The sequence below is a fragment of the Heteronotia binoei genome, chromosome 2, assembly GCF_032191835.1.
Source record: "Heteronotia binoei isolate CCM8104 ecotype False Entrance Well chromosome 2, APGP_CSIRO_Hbin_v1, whole genome shotgun sequence".
In the NCBI taxonomy this organism is placed as follows: Eukaryota; Metazoa; Chordata; class Lepidosauria; order Squamata; family Gekkonidae; genus Heteronotia; species Heteronotia binoei.
In genome coordinates, this window is record NC_083224.1 from 98,078,302 (window position 1) to 98,093,830 (window position 15,529).

Genomic DNA, 15,529 nt, shown 5'->3' on the forward strand with positions numbered 1-15,529 from the left:
GAAAGTTGCAGAGACTTTTCTGTTGGGATTACAAATGGAAAAATTCCAAAAAGTAGATAGAACTATAATTTGATACTTGCTTTCAGCTGCTAGGACATTATATGCGCAGTTGTGGAAGCAAGAAAAAATACCAGAGAAATGGGATTGGATTAGAAAAGTTATGAAATGGAGTGAAATGGACAAATTAACAAGAATATTAAGAGACTATGATTTAGAAGTATTTAAGATGGAGTGGAAAAAGTTTAGAAGATATGTAGAAAAAGTGGAAAATAAAAGGACATTTGACAATTTTTTATAATGATTAAGTTAAAAAAAGAAGAATTTAAATTTTTGTTTTAATAGTTAAGGGTACCTTTAAATATTTGATTTTAAATAAATAACACCGGCAGGGGTCAAGTAACGGGAGGAGGGGTGGGTAAAAAGTAATATATGGGGTAGATAAAAGAAGTTTTAAAAGATGTAAGAAATAGATTTATTACCATATGTTGCCAATAAAATTGTTTTAAATAAAAAAAAACCTTATCAGCATATGCATTGCCCTGAGCAATCACACCATGAAGATTAGAATGGCTTCGAATAGTAGTAAAACAAAAAAGGGTAATGCACTGCAAGAAATTAAAGACTGCAAGGTTAAAAAAAATACAGCCAACAAATCAAGGTCAATTTGAGGAGTGATATATGCACCAGGAAGTTGATGAATCAAATTAAATGCATAAAAGGTGTCAAGTATTAAGTTGAAAGGCCTTTGTGAATAGAGTTGAAAGGCCATTCTTATAGCAGCAATTTCAGCCTGCTGCGCTGAGCACTGTTGCAACGTAAAGTGAGTCTTTTACACTTTCCCCCCAGCTAACTGGGTACTCATTTGACCAACCTAGGAAGGATGGAAGGATGAGTAACCTTGAGGCAGCTACCTGAAATCAGCTTCCGCCAGGAATAAACTCAGGCCATGAACAGAGTTTAGGACTGCAATACTGCAGCTTTAACACTCTGCACCATGGGACTCTTTCCGAATCCAAATTAGCATTTTCCTTGGCAAATTTCATCATCAATTTTCCTGTTGTGTCAGGATTATCAACCTGTCTTCTGATTGCTGCTTGAAAACGGTTGATAAAGTCTAAATAGGGCTCTTGTGGCTTTTGACAGACAGGTGCAAAACTATGGGCTGGCCGCCCTTCTGTAAGTACCTTGGCAAAGACCCGTAAAGCACATTTAGATACAATAGCAAGGGTTGCAACAGGGAGTACTGCTTGAGCTTCAATAGTACTGAACTGTCCAGATCCATATAGCTGTTCAGCAGTATAAGCCCCACTGAAGCCACCCCCTTGAGCATCAGCCAAATTATAATATTCACTGTCTCATACCACATACTGTTCAGGAGTTAACATCATCCTTATCATATTTTTCCAATCTTGAGGAATCATAGTGTATCCATTAGAGAGTCCTTCTAAAAGACCCTGTACATAGGTTCCCACTATGTCCGTATCTCTGATAGCCTTTCTTATTTCACTCAAAACAGAGTAGGGCAATGCAGTATAGTTAACAACCTGTTGCCCGTCCGCATTCTGTGCATATATTACTGGGCATACTGATAAAAAATCAGCCAGCTCTTCCTCCATTAATGTACTCTTTTCCTGTTCCTGTTCTACCATTTTTTGGAAAGCGCTTTCCACAGGTTTTTGTTCCTTCTGTCCAGTATCTACAGGAGGGACAGGAGGGGAGGTAGCAGGAGGATGCAACTGGACATTAGAATAGGAGGGAGGCGGCTGAGTGCTAGGTTGAGAGGGGGAGAGGGCGTCGGAACCATAGGTACCAACAACATGATTACAGTGGAACCACAATAGCTGTAATTAAGATGAACATTTTGCCAAGAACAATGTATTTGTTTCAAACTATTCCGATTGTGAAAGACAGTAAACAATTTAATAAATGGCAAAGAAAGATTTCAGAATTTGTATGGGCTGGGAAAAAAACAAGGATTAAAATGAAAGTTTTAACAGATGCTAAAGAAAGAGGAGGATTTCAACTACAACTACCAGATTTAAGATTATATCATGAAGCAGTTTGTCTAGTGTGGATAAGATTGGGTGACACTGTTGAATAAAAAACTTTTAACATTGGAAGGTCATGGAAATAAATTTGGCTGGCACACTTATATGTACTATGGAAAGAAAAAGTTGGATGGGTTTTTTTTCTCACCATTATATAAGAAATAATGTACTAAATATTTGAATGAAGTACAAGAAATATGGAGATGAGAGAAAACCACTATGGATAGTGCCAGCAGAAGTAATAAGAATAACAGCGGAGACAGGAGAGGCAAAAGGGATGTCATATAATCAATTACTAAAAATACAAAGCGGTAAAATAGAATTGAAAACTGCTGAAGAGTTGAATAATAAATATGATTGGTTTCAAATGCAACAAATAAAAAGTTTGGTGAAAAGCGATGTTAAAACTGAAGGATTAAGATGAGAACAAACAGAAATGGAAAAAGTTCTGTTTGGAGATAATGAAAAAATAATTTCAAAAATCTATAAATTACTTTTAAAATGGTCTACGGAAGATGAAGTAGTGAAATCTCAAATGATTAAGTGGGCAATTAATGTAAATAAATAAATATAGATGGACACATGGGAATATTGGTGGAAGAACTCTATGAAACTTTCAACATGTCCGAGTATTAAAGAAAATTGTTTTAAGATGATGTACAGATGGTATATGACTCCTAAAAAGTTGGCAAAGATGAACAATAAGATGCCAGATAGATGTTGGAAATGTAAAAAACATGAAGGTTCTTTCTACCATATGTGGTGGACTTGTGAAAGAGCAAAAAAGTATTGGCAGATGATTCAACAAGAGATTTCTAAGATCTTGGGATACGAATTTAACAAAGTTGCAGAGTCTTTTCTGTTGGGATTACAAATGGAAAACTTTCCAAAAGAAGATAGAACTTTAATCTGGTACTTGCTCTCAGCTGCTAGGACACTGTATGCGCAGTTGTGGAAGCAAGAAAAAATACCAGAGAAATGGGATTGGATTGTAAAAGTCATGACATGGAGTGAAATGGACAAGTTAACAAGAACCTTAAGAGACTATGATTTAGAAGTATTTAAGATGGAGTGGAAAAAGTTCAGAAGATACGTAGAAAAAGAGTGGAAAATAAAAGGACATTGGACAATTTTTGATAATGACTAAGTACAAGAGGGAGGAGAATATTAATTTTGGTTCTTATTAATTAAGGGTACCTTTAATATTAAGATTTTAAGTATATAACACCGGCGGGGGTCAAGTAATGGGGGGAGGGGTGGGTAGAAAGTAATATGTGGGATAGATAAAAAAAAGTAATTATTAATGATGTAAGAAATTGAAATTTATTACCATACGTTACTAATAAAATTGTTTGAAGCACGAAAAAAGGAAAGGAAAGGTCCCCTGTGCAAGCACCAGTTGTTTCCGACTCTGGGGTGACGTTGCTTTCACAACGTTTTCACGGCGGACTTTTTTAACGGGGTGGTTTGCCATTGCCTTCCCCCGTCATCTCTCCCCCCAGCAAGCTGGCTACTAATTTTATCGACTTTGGAAGGATGGAAGGCTGAGTCAACCTCAAGCCAGCTACCTGAAAACCCAGCTTCCACCGGGGATTGAACTCAGGTCGTGAGCAGAGCTTAGGACTGCAGTACTGCAGCTTTAACACTCTGCACTACAGGGCTCTTGATTCCCTAGACATAATAGGGCTTTAAAGGTGAGAACTAGCATCTGTTCCTTTTAGGGATACCAGTCTTCAGGTGGGACCTAGGGATCCCCCAGAACTTAGGGTTGCCAATCCCCAGGTGGGGGCAGGGGATCCCCTGGTTTGGAGGCCCTCCTCCCGCTTCAGGGTCATCAGAAAGCAGGGGTGGGGGAGGAAATGTCTGCTGGGCACTTCATTATAACCTATGGAGACTGATTCCCTTAGGGTATAATGAAGAATTGATCTGCAGATATCTGGGCCCCTCAGGGGCTGTTTTTTTTTAGGTAGATGCACCAAATTTACAGCACAACATCTAGTGCCTCTCCTCAAAACACCGTCCAAGTTTCAAAAAATTGGATCATAGGGTTCAATTCTATGAGCCCCAAAAGAAGGTGCCCCTGTCCTTTGAGGGAAGGCGTGTGGTCTCTTTAAATATGATGGCCAGCACTCCCCTGGGAGTTCAATTATGCTTGTCACAACCTTGCTCCTGGCTCCACCCCCAAAGTCCCCAGATGTTTCTTGATTTGGACCTGGCAACTCTACCAGAACTACAGTTCTCTCCAGACTACAGAGATCAGTTCCCCTGAAGAAAATGGATGCTTTGGAGGGTGAACTTCATGACACTGTACCTCACTGAGGTCCCTGTCCTCCCCAGGCTCCAACCCCAAATCTGAGATAAGTTGTGAGTGACCCAACCTGGATCTAGCAATGCTACCCTCCCGTCCCCTGCCAGTGGCCAGATGGGACCTGGCAACTCTAGTTCCTTTTATATCTTCATATGGAGAGTAGCCATTACATCTGTGTTTCACTGCCTGAATAGTATTTGAAATGTAATTATATCAGTTCAGAAACTCCAGCTGGCACAGAATATTGTAGTTCATTTATTGGGAGCTAGATACAGCATGCATATTTCCTCCGTCGAACAGTTACTCCACTGGCTACCCACCAGTTACTGGACTCAATTTAAGCTATCAGCCATCACATACAAAGAACTTCATGGCCTTGACTCCCATATCTGGAAGACCACTTCTCCCTCTATGTACCACCATAACAGCTTCAATCATCTGAGCAAGGTCTTCTGGAGGTGCCAATGTGCCAATGGGCAAAATCAATAACAGCCTGTACATGTGCATCCTCTGTTGCATCCCCACTTTGTAGACTGGCCTGCCTGTAAGGTTGCCAGCCTCCTGAGATTACAACTGATTTGCAGGCGAAAGAGATCAGTTCATCTGAAAAAAATTGCTGCTTGGCTCTAAAGGCGGGCTCTAAAGCATTATACCCCATTGAAGCCCTTTCCTGCCTCAGGCTCCAATACTAACATCTCCAGGGATTTTCCGATCTGAAGTTGACAACCTTAACTGAGGACTTCAGGAAGGCTCAGGTTCTCCTGGTTTTCTGCAAAAAATCCCAAACTGAATTATTCAAGAGGGCTTTTCTATGCAGGCAATAGAGATTAATTGTTCTAAATGATCCACAAAGTTACTTGGATAAATTATTAGGGACTGTGGTCTATATTACTGTGTGTAGCTTGCTGAAAGTAGGATCCTACTGTGTAATTTTTGCATCATTTTATTTGTCATGTTAATACTTACGCTTTGCTTCAGTTCTGTTTTTAAATTTCTGATTGGTTCTGCAACCCTAATCCCATTGTATTGGAATAAAGTAAGACTCCAGTAGCACCTTTAAAACCAATAAAGTTTCATTCAAGGTATAAGCTTTTGTGTGTTACACACACACTTCTTCAGATACAATGAAATGGGAGAAAGCATTGTTTACTGAATGTCTTATCCTGTCAGTTATATTAACTCTCTCTGTGTAATCTGCCTTGAGCCCAAGTGAGACAGGCAGGCCATAAATAATGTAAACAAATAAAAGTATTTAATTAAGGAGTCAGAAAAAGAGAAAGAGAAAGAAAGAGTTATAACTTCAGCTCCACATGTTTAACCACTAAGGCAAATGTATAGTCCATTACTATGCATGTAAAAGAAGAGGAGGAAGCATTTTTTTTACTACTTTGATAGATCATGGGGAAATATTAACTCCGCCTTCTGTTAATTATATTAATAAAAGTTTGCTTCTATACTATTATTAAATATGTTCTAAGCTGCCAATCAACCAGGATAGGAATAAGGAGGAGTTGAGACAAAGACTGGAAAATAAAGGAGGGATTAGAAGAGGCGAGTAATAAATGAAGGCAGATCATAAAAGGAAGAGAGCAAGATGAAGGAGAAAAGTGAGGAAAAGAAGAAATTAAGAAGAGAAGGAAAGGTTGTTTTATTTTGTTACAACACACTAACAGGCTGCACCCTAGAAAGATCTGTCTATGAAGACATAACTATGGTGCTAAGTGGAAGGAAAGGAAAAGAGAACCCCTAGATTGTCAGAGGTATCAATCTTGTTAAGAGACTGCATCCTGGCAATGACTGTAGCGGCCATGAACTGGGCTGCTGGTCTTGCATTGCTCCAGTGCTGGCTTGGTTGATGGGTTTAGCAAGATCAGACAAGCAAGATAGTAAACTTTGCAGAAAGGTAGAGACAGCAGATAGTCAGAGCAACTGCTGTTTACTGTGCTCTGCCTTCCCTGAGCCCCTAGTGGCTGCAATAAAAAGGTAAAGGTAGTCTCCTGTGCAAGCACCAGTCGTTTCCAACTCTAGGGTGACGCTTTCACAACGTTTTCACGGCAGACTTTTTACGGGGTGGTTTGCCATTGCCTTCCCCAGTCATCTACACTTTCCCCCCAGCAAGCTGGGTACTCATTTTACCAACTTCAGAAGGATGGTAGGCTGAGTCAACCTGAGCCGGCTACCTGAAACCAGCTTCCGCCAGGATTGAACTCAGGTCGTGAGTAGAGAGTTCAAACTGCAGTTCTGCAGCTTTACCATTGAAATGCATTTCTTGAATGCAGCATAAAGCTGTCTCGGGCCTCAGGAATTTTGTCCCACCAGTCCTCTCCTCTTGGCTGTCCTATCTGATACCTAAAATATCTTAACATCAGCAATTGGTAAGTTTAACTGCAGAGGAAGCTTCATATTTAAGAACAACACTACAGAAAAAAGGCCCTTTCTCTGGTAGCTACCCACCTATCCTGACGGTGGTAATGCTGACAGGCAGGTGCATAGTCAATGGCTGTTCAGATATCCTGATCACACCTTAGCATATTTAAACAAAGTAATCTAATTTCCAAAATGTTTTCCAGTTGCAGATTTTTGTTCTTTTTTCTGACTGGAAGGGGAGGTATTATAAAAACCTTTTGCCACTTTTAGCACCTTTTAGCGCTTTCCTGTCCTTAGTCAAATTAATCAGTATTAAATTCCTTGGGATGACAGAGGGCTTCTGCTTATTTCAAGAAACAATTATAAATGGGAAGTTTTATCACTCCATCTGAAAAACAACATATATGGAATTCTGGCTATGCTTATCTTTAACATTCTATTTCTATGACTTTGAACATATGACGTTGCCTTATGCTGAATCACACTACTAGCCTATTAAAGACCATATACTCTGACTTGTGGTGGGTCTAGGGTCTCAAATAAAAGTATTTTACATAATCTACTATCTGATTCCTTTACTTGGAGATACCAGAGGTTTAAAGCAAAGCAGATCTCTACCACTGAGCCATAGCCCCTCCCCAAAGAAGCAGATGCGAAGAAAGCATGCGATATACCGTAATCCTTTTTGAACTGCATACATTTGAATACTCCATACCCTCTAACTATTAACAGTTCTGAAAGCACTTCTGCCTCATGCTGTTTCTGCAGATTTGAACTGGCTCTCAGCTGCATTCTAAGGATTGTGTCAAACATTACTTTCTCCAATACAGAGATGCCTGTGTTGCCAGTGGATCATACCTTCAAATTGTGTGCATTGGGATTGATACATGTGAGGATAGGATTAGGGAAGATTATTTTTTTGCTAAAGATGAAGAAGACTATTGTACTACCACTGAGGATTAGAAAGCACCATGCACAGACACAGCCTTGTGTATGCTTTACGTGGAAACTGCAAGACAGAACATTTAAATAAATAAACAATAAATACTGAGAAAGAGATGTAGGAGACATGGCAGAACACAAGGCTGTTCCAGGAACAGCATGTGGATTCCCTGAGTGAAGCCATCAGGTCTGATGCCTCACATAGCTTTCCATTGCTTCTTGAACAGCTAAAAAATCACACTGGGAGGAAAAGATCAAAGTTAATACTTCACAAGGGTCACTGTGTTTTCGTATTTATCTTTCTCATGCACTTAGGAAGCCCAAGCAAGAAAATTCCACTTGAGGAAGTTCTATTCATTTGCTGTGCATCTTGTTATCCTTTCTCCCTCATCACCGGGCCTTCATCTAATTAAACCGTTCCACACATGCAGGCAAACAGATAATGAGTATGTAGCATAAATATATAACTTTTTCACACATCACACAGAATACAGCTTTCCGCCTACAAAGATGAAGTCCACTAAACCAGCGAAGGAAGACAATGGTGATCTGAAATGAATTGCCCTCACTTTAACAGTATTCAATTGTTGCCATACTTTCAGTTCACAAGTAATTATTTTTCTTTGGATGTACATGTACTATTGTTTTTGTATTGTGTGAATATTCTGAAGTACAGTTAGAAATTATTTTCTCGCAGTACATATTAAGCCATGAAGCAGCATTGGGGAAGGCCTCAGCCTCTATGCCTGTTGTTGGACCGCCAAAGGAATTGGCTGGGAGTTGTGTGGGATAGTGCAATGGACTACATGGACCACTGGTCTGATCCAGCAGGGCTCTTCTTATGTTCCTGTGGTCTTAATATAAAAATCTTATAACAAGAACAGTTGTTTCCATGGCTCACTTCTTCTAAAAGCATTCCCTGTATTTCATTTTGTAAAGTGATCTGTCTCTGAATGTGGTATGCCCATGCTGCTTTCTCACATAAAGTGTACTGCAGGGCATGAAAGGATGAGCAAAGAAAATATGCTACAGAAGAGATGCATGGTGCATCTTTTCTATTTGTCCTTTGGGGGGGGACAATGATGTGTTCTGATATCAAGTGTGCTGCTAAAAATAAAAAATCCTAGACTGTATATCATTGGTTAATCAAACCTAATATGACAAGAGAACACTGCTGTCTATGCAACTATTTCTGATATATAACAATCACAGTAACTTAACCACATTCTAGGATTGATCCGAGTAGTCAGCTGTGTTGGTCTGAAGCTATAGAACAAAGTAGGAGTCTAGTTGCACTATTGGTCTTAAAGGTGCTACTAGACTTCTACTTTGTTCTATTCACATTCTAGGAGAACTTGCAGTCAAGCAGCAAATGGATAGGTTATGTAGATTCACAGTTGTCAGCTTTTCCCTGGCAGGATTCTTGTGCCTTTAATAAAAAGCTGTTCCACTAATAGAAATTCACCAAATTAAGCTTCTACTGGCATGAATTTCTACTGAACTCCTGCTCATCACATGGTTATTAAGATATAGGCTTCCTGTCAGAAGAAATGCTGTAACTTTAGTGCAGAACCATAGTTAGTATGCCCTTCTTTGGAAAATATGCATTTGGATAACTACTCAGTAATTTTTAAACCACCACTACCACACCACTGACTGTAGTAATTTAGTATTTTAATGTCTTATTATAGTTTTAATTATAGTTACACTTCAGAATGACAGAATGGAACAAACCTATTGATGCCTCAAGCTTCTTTACAATTATCATCACAATTAGCTCAAAATATTCTGGTATGTGTTGGCTGCACTCTCTACTAATGAAATGATTGTTATATGATTACACTGTGTTTAATGTTAACGTTTCTTATGACTCAAACCTCAACATGATGCATCTTTAAGATATGGGAAACATGGTAACTACTCAGTAATTTTTAAACCACCACTACCACACCACTGACTGTAGTAATTTAGTATTTTAATGTCTTATTATAGTTTTATTATCGTTACACTTCAGAATGACAGTATTTTTTTTTAAAAAACACACTCTACAAAATTCTTAAGTGTGTCGCAGTCAATCAAGATCAAGATAATTAATAACATAATATTTCCCTTTATTATGTATGGGTACAAAAATCAGACAGTGAAGAAAGCTGACAAGAAGAAAGTGGATTCGTTTGAAATGTGATGTTGGAGGAGAATTTTACAGAAACTGAACTGCCAAAAAGACAAAAAAGTGGGTTCTAGATCAAATCAACCCTAAACTCTCCCTAAAAATTAGAATGATCAAACTGAGGCTACCATACTTTGGACACATTATGAGAAGACGAGAGTCACTGGAAAAGAAAATACTGCTAGGAAAAGTTGAAGGTAGCAAGAAAAGAGGAAGATCCAACATGACTTAATAAAGGAAGTCACCACCCTCTGTTTGCAAGACCGAGCAAGGCTGTTAATGATGGGATGTTTTTGAGGTAATTAATTCATAAGGTCACCATAAGTCATAAGTGACTTGATGGCACTTAGCACACACACAAACAAGGCTTTTCGAGGAGCCACAGGCAGTGCTGGTCAGTGGTGCTCACCCTTGATACTATTTTAGCATAGGACGCATAGGAACACAGTTCTCGCTGGCTTGAAGTCAGGGGGTGTGGGCTAATATGCAAAAGCGTTCCTGCTGGGCTTTTTCTACAAAAAAACCCCAGTATGAAACAATGGTGATGTCAGGGGTGTGACCTAATATGTAAATAAGTTCCTGCTGGGCTTTTCTACAAAAAAGCCCTGCACACAAATAAGCAGTATCCTTAACTCTCAAATCCAAAAATCATCTTCACTTTCCAAAACTGCCTCCCACCAATTAATCAACTAAAACTATAGCGGCTTAATTTCTTAAATCTCACATCTTTAATTATTGCAAGTATTTGTGTACTGTTCAAGGAGACTTCACCAAAAATCAGGAATCTCAGTTATGAGTGTCTGCTGTAACTAAACACCTCTCAGTTATGAGTGCCTCTGATTTATACCCAAGGACATACTGTCTGTGTGCCTCAGGAAACAACTGTCCCATGAAAGGATATAATTAAACAGGTTACATTTGAGACCAAGAAGGCTGGGCTTGAATTCAAAAGTAGAAAAAGCAAAGCACAGTATCAAAGCAAAGTCTCAAGAGGGATCACGGGTGCAAGCATACATGTTGTACAGGGTACTAGCTTCTTGCCCACAGTACTTCTAATAAAACTTTTCTGTTTATTTTAGGCGTGACGGAAGTCGCACTTTAAAACGGCAGAATGCCAATTCCACGTGTTTCCTCAATCTCAGAGGTAGCAGCATCCAGACCGGTTTTACACTTGGAGCAAAACGCTGGACAAACTACCAAATAAACTAAGGCTACAGAGCTAAATCCTGATCACCTTCCCCCACCCCCAGTGAGCATCCATGCAGTCGAGGTATCAAGAGGTTAACGAATCGAATGTATGATGTTTCCGCACCTCCCATCCTTGAACCCATGATCTGCTACGTCGAAGGCGGAGGCCTAGCTGGACCCTCAGTGCCCGCGAGAGTCGTGACTGACTGATGAAACGAATAACTTTCCTCTGGGAAATAAGAACATTCGCCCAGTAGAAATAGCTATAGCCGAGACTGGCTAGCAACGCCATGCGAAAAAGACGGGAAAGACCTGCCCTGTGACGATAGGGCAGAAAGCACGAATACTAGGCGCCTGGTAGGAGACCGGGGTGGGGGGAGGCGGAGACGACACGCCCAGGCAAATCTCGTGTGTGTGTTTGTGAAGGAACCACGTGGCAGTGACTCATTCCCGGACCTTTTCGAGGAGCCGCAGGCAGTGCTGGTCAGTGGTGCTCGCTCTTGATACTATTTTAGCATTTGCTTCGACCCATCGTCGCTCGCCGTTTGTAGCAAGTTCGGACTCGGTCCAGCATGGAGGAAACACTTCGCACTCTATTCAGTCTCGCCACCGTTTGCTGCCTCCTCGCTGGAGCTCTTCTGCCGCTACCAGGTACAGGAGTTACCTCTCCAGGCGCTCCAGAATGGGACAGATGCCGGGGCCAGGTCTTTCTGAGGCAGGAGACTGTCTGCAACCCTTCAGAGTCCCCAGACAGAGCATAGCCTCACAAGGGAAAGGGCGCCGGGTTCGCCAACCTTTGGCAGTAGTGCACCAGGCTCTTCTTGAAAGCATCGCCTTTCGGCCCTTGGAAGCCAGTCATTCTGTCCCCGGGAACCGCTGTCTTCTTGCCTGTTACCTTCTCGGCAGAATTTGCCTCGCTTCCGACTCACACGTCGATGAAGAATTTTCCCTTAGAGCGCAGGAGCTTTCTTTAGAGGGGCAACTGGAAAGTTTCCGGCGGGAGCGCCGTTGTGTCTGGGTCGATGTGATTCCTGTCCTTAGGACCGTCTCCCCCGTATTCCCTTCACAGGGTCGTACTGGGATTTGGAACCTAATCTGAGTGTTCTTGTGGAGTTGTAAAAGGAAACGTGCCAGGTCATGAACGTGTATCAAAATCACCTCTCTGATTTACAGGTCAAGTGCTGCCTGAGAGCAGTATTTAGGGGATGTATGGGGTCAGCGCTACCCTTGCCTTTTGCTATTAGTGCTCCACAAGTGTTGGCATTCGACACGCGATGGGGCTTAGCCCCGGTTTATATTTAGCCAGCTTGATGAATGGGTCTCGTTTTCCTATCCTCCCCGAGGCTACTTGCAGTGACTGATTGAGCCCCAGTTCTGCTCCTAAATTAATCGGCATCTCTTTTCAGCACTGTGCTTGCTTGGTGGCGATTATCTGAGGCTGTCGGGTTTCATTACTTCCAGTGGGAGCGGAGATAATTCTTCCTTCCAGAGGGGCAGAAGATGTCTTCAAAGCCTTCTTTTGGGGCTTAGTTAGCAGTGTGCAGTTGGTTTTCTGAGGCACTTTGCACCAGTTTGGTGTGGAGAGCCAGTTTGGTGTAGTGGTTAAGTGTGCGGACTCTTATCTGGGAGAACCGGGTTTGATTCCCCACTCCTCCACTTGCACCTGCTGGAATGGCCTTGGGTCAGCCATAGCTCTGGCAGAGGTTGTCCTTGAAAGGGCAGCTGCTGTGAGAACCCTCTCCAGCCCCACCCACCTCACAGGGTGTCTGTTGTGGGGGAGGAAGGTAAAGGAGATTGTGAGCTGCTCTGAGACTCTTCCGAGTGGAGGGCGGGATAGAAATCCAATATCTTCTTCTTCTTCAGTCTGGGCTCATTTCTAGTATTTGAGCTGGCTAAGGGAAACATTTCTTCAGCTATCACTCAAGTGTCCCTTTTGCTCTCATAATCGGACTCCACCCATCCCTTAACATAATTAGGGAAAACCCTTGAATGAACCTATGCATGCAAAGCCAAATAAAGAGCTAATGTGCCAGTTTAATTAATCCTTTCTTTTGTTAATTTTTCTTAAATTATAATTTTCAGTGCTTTTAAATAAAAGATAATTTGTGAGGGATCACCAGACAAAAATGGTGAGCATGTGGGCCCCACATCTCATTATTATGTTTTAATAAAAGGAAGCATCAGCAGTGTAGCATCAGAAATTTTAAACAATATTGTTTTAAAAATATTTTACTAAATGATAATTTGTCCAGTGAGACTGGACAAAGTACAATCCTGTACTTGTTTATTATTCAAAATAAAAAGTACTTCTATGCAGCATCAATAGACAGAACAGCATTTGCTTCTGTAAATAAAAGAAATTCAGAGACAAATCTTGTTGTAGCCTACCTTTACTAACTAATGGCATATATACATGTACATCAGTGAGAGTCAGAAGTGCACTTAGAAGGCAGTTTTCTGTCAGCCCTGTCCTGAGCCCTGCCTCAAAAAGGCTTCTCATGCAGTTCAGCTATGTGCCAGTTTATCTGGAGATATTTTTTAGCACTAAGCCCTGCCAGCACAGCACTGGTATAATCATTACACTAGCATAGAACCTGGCGATCTAAGGGGCATGTCATGAGTAGATCAGGATGTAGTTTCCTAAGCCCCTCCAGTCCTAGATGAGCTCCTGGTACAACATTGTGCCACCAAAAACATTAGTGTAGTCCTCAGATCACTCCCATAGAGTCCCTTGTAAGAAGGAGAAAAAACTTTCATCCACCCCCCCCCCCCCCCCCGCATTGGTGCAACTTAGGATGCTGACTAAGTCAGCAGCCAATTACTCTCCTCTTAGAAGGCCATAGCATTATCCCCCCCCCCCCCAATATTCTAAATCCCAGACATAATGCCCATAGCTCGGATGATAGGGCACATAGCATGAGACAGTATCTCTGGACCCTGGCTTCTACACTTAAAGCACATTGGTGGAGTTACCAGCTCTCTTGTTCCAGCCCAGCTCCTGCACCATCACAAGATGCTCAGATGGTGCTTTTGCTGGCCCAGTTTTCCCTTGGAGTGATTTGGACAGTATTACTTGCTTTTCTGTGATCTTCAGCACAGCTTGCAAAGGAGCAGGATCTTTACTAGAATGAGGGAGCTGGCAACCCCATTCATCTGACTTTGTTTGGGTTTTCCTGGTGTTGTTCAATAACTGTGCATTAATCTACAGCTGTGTTTCTGTTTGATTGGAGTCAGACAAATTGTGTGTATTCCCACTCCCTTCTCATAGCTAACCTCTGCTATCTACAACAGGTAAGGGCTGAAAGGTGGTCTGAGGGGGCACAGGTATTCTCTTGCAAGTTGGAAAGGAAAGGTCACATTCAGTACATCACTATTAGCATCTGATAAGCCAAGCTGCTTGCATGGTGGTGGTGGGGTGGATGGATGGAATGTACTGGTGCAGACAGTGGTAATGAGCCCCAGAGTGCAAGTGGGAGATAATACGTGAGGGATCACCAGACAAAAATGGTGAGCATGTGGGCCCCATCACCCATTGTTACGTTTGATGGGGCAAACTTCTCATCCATGTGCAGAGACCCAATGGGACTGCTTCAGAGCTGTCTTAAGATAGCCAGTTTGGTGTAGTGGTTAAGTGTGTGGACTCTTATCTGGGAGAACCGGGTTTGATTCCCCATTCCTCCACTTGCACCTGCTGGAATGGCCTTGGGTCAGCCATACCTCTCGCAGAGGTTGTCCTTGAGAGGGCAGCTGCTGTGAGAGTCCTCTCAGTCCCACCCACCTCATAGGGTGTCTGTTGTGGGGGAGGAAGGTAAAGGAGAGCCAGAGTGGAGGGCGGGATATAAATCCAATATCTTCTTCTTCATGTGGGGCTCAAACCAGGAACCTTGGGTGTGCAGTATTTGGGTCTGTCCATTGAGCTCACTTGTCTCTGTGGGAGACAATGATGGCCCAGTGGTAGAGCATCTGCTTGGTAAGCAGAAGGTCCCAGGTTCAATCCCTGGCAACTCCAACTATAAAAAGGTCCAGGCAAATAGGCGTGAAAAACCTCAGCTTGAGACCCTGGAGAGCCGCTGCCAGTCTGAGTAGACAATACTGACTTTGATGGACTGAGGGTCTGATTCAGTATAAGGCAGCTTCATATGTTCATATGTGGTTTTCCCCTTGCTGCTCTGTATATTGTCATGTAGGAAGAATGTCATATGTGATCATGGCTTCACATTTATACTACTTGATGAATTCATCCAACTCTTATCTGAGATCACTTGCTGAGATTCTTAAAATCTATTAAATCTATCAGCTTTCTGCTAATTCAGTAATATTCTATCATAGCAAAGTAGAGAACTTTATTGAAAAGTGGATTCAAAAATCTCTCCCCCATTACAGCAGAATGCATGTACAGAGGAGTCCCAAGACTTAACAGTTTTTTACATATATAACACTTCAGAATGTTCAGATTAATCCATTAGTAATCCTTCTGAAGCAGGGATGTTCTCCTAATCTATCCTT

General features: G+C 41.6%; 1 protein-coding gene across 1 annotated transcript in view; it reads left to right on the top strand.

Moving 5' to 3' along the window:
• The first annotated feature begins 11,383 nt into the window (after positions 1-11,383).
• Positions 11,384-15,529, top strand: part of LOC132566557 (uncharacterized) — a 39,448-nt gene continuing 35,302 nt past the window's right edge. Inside the window, exon 1 of the mRNA XM_060231718.1 lies at positions 11,384-11,674. Within this exon, the coding sequence (XP_060087701.1) occupies positions 11,596-11,674 (79 nt within the window). The 5' untranslated portion in view covers positions 11,384-11,595. The remainder of the gene's footprint in view (positions 11,675-15,529) is intronic.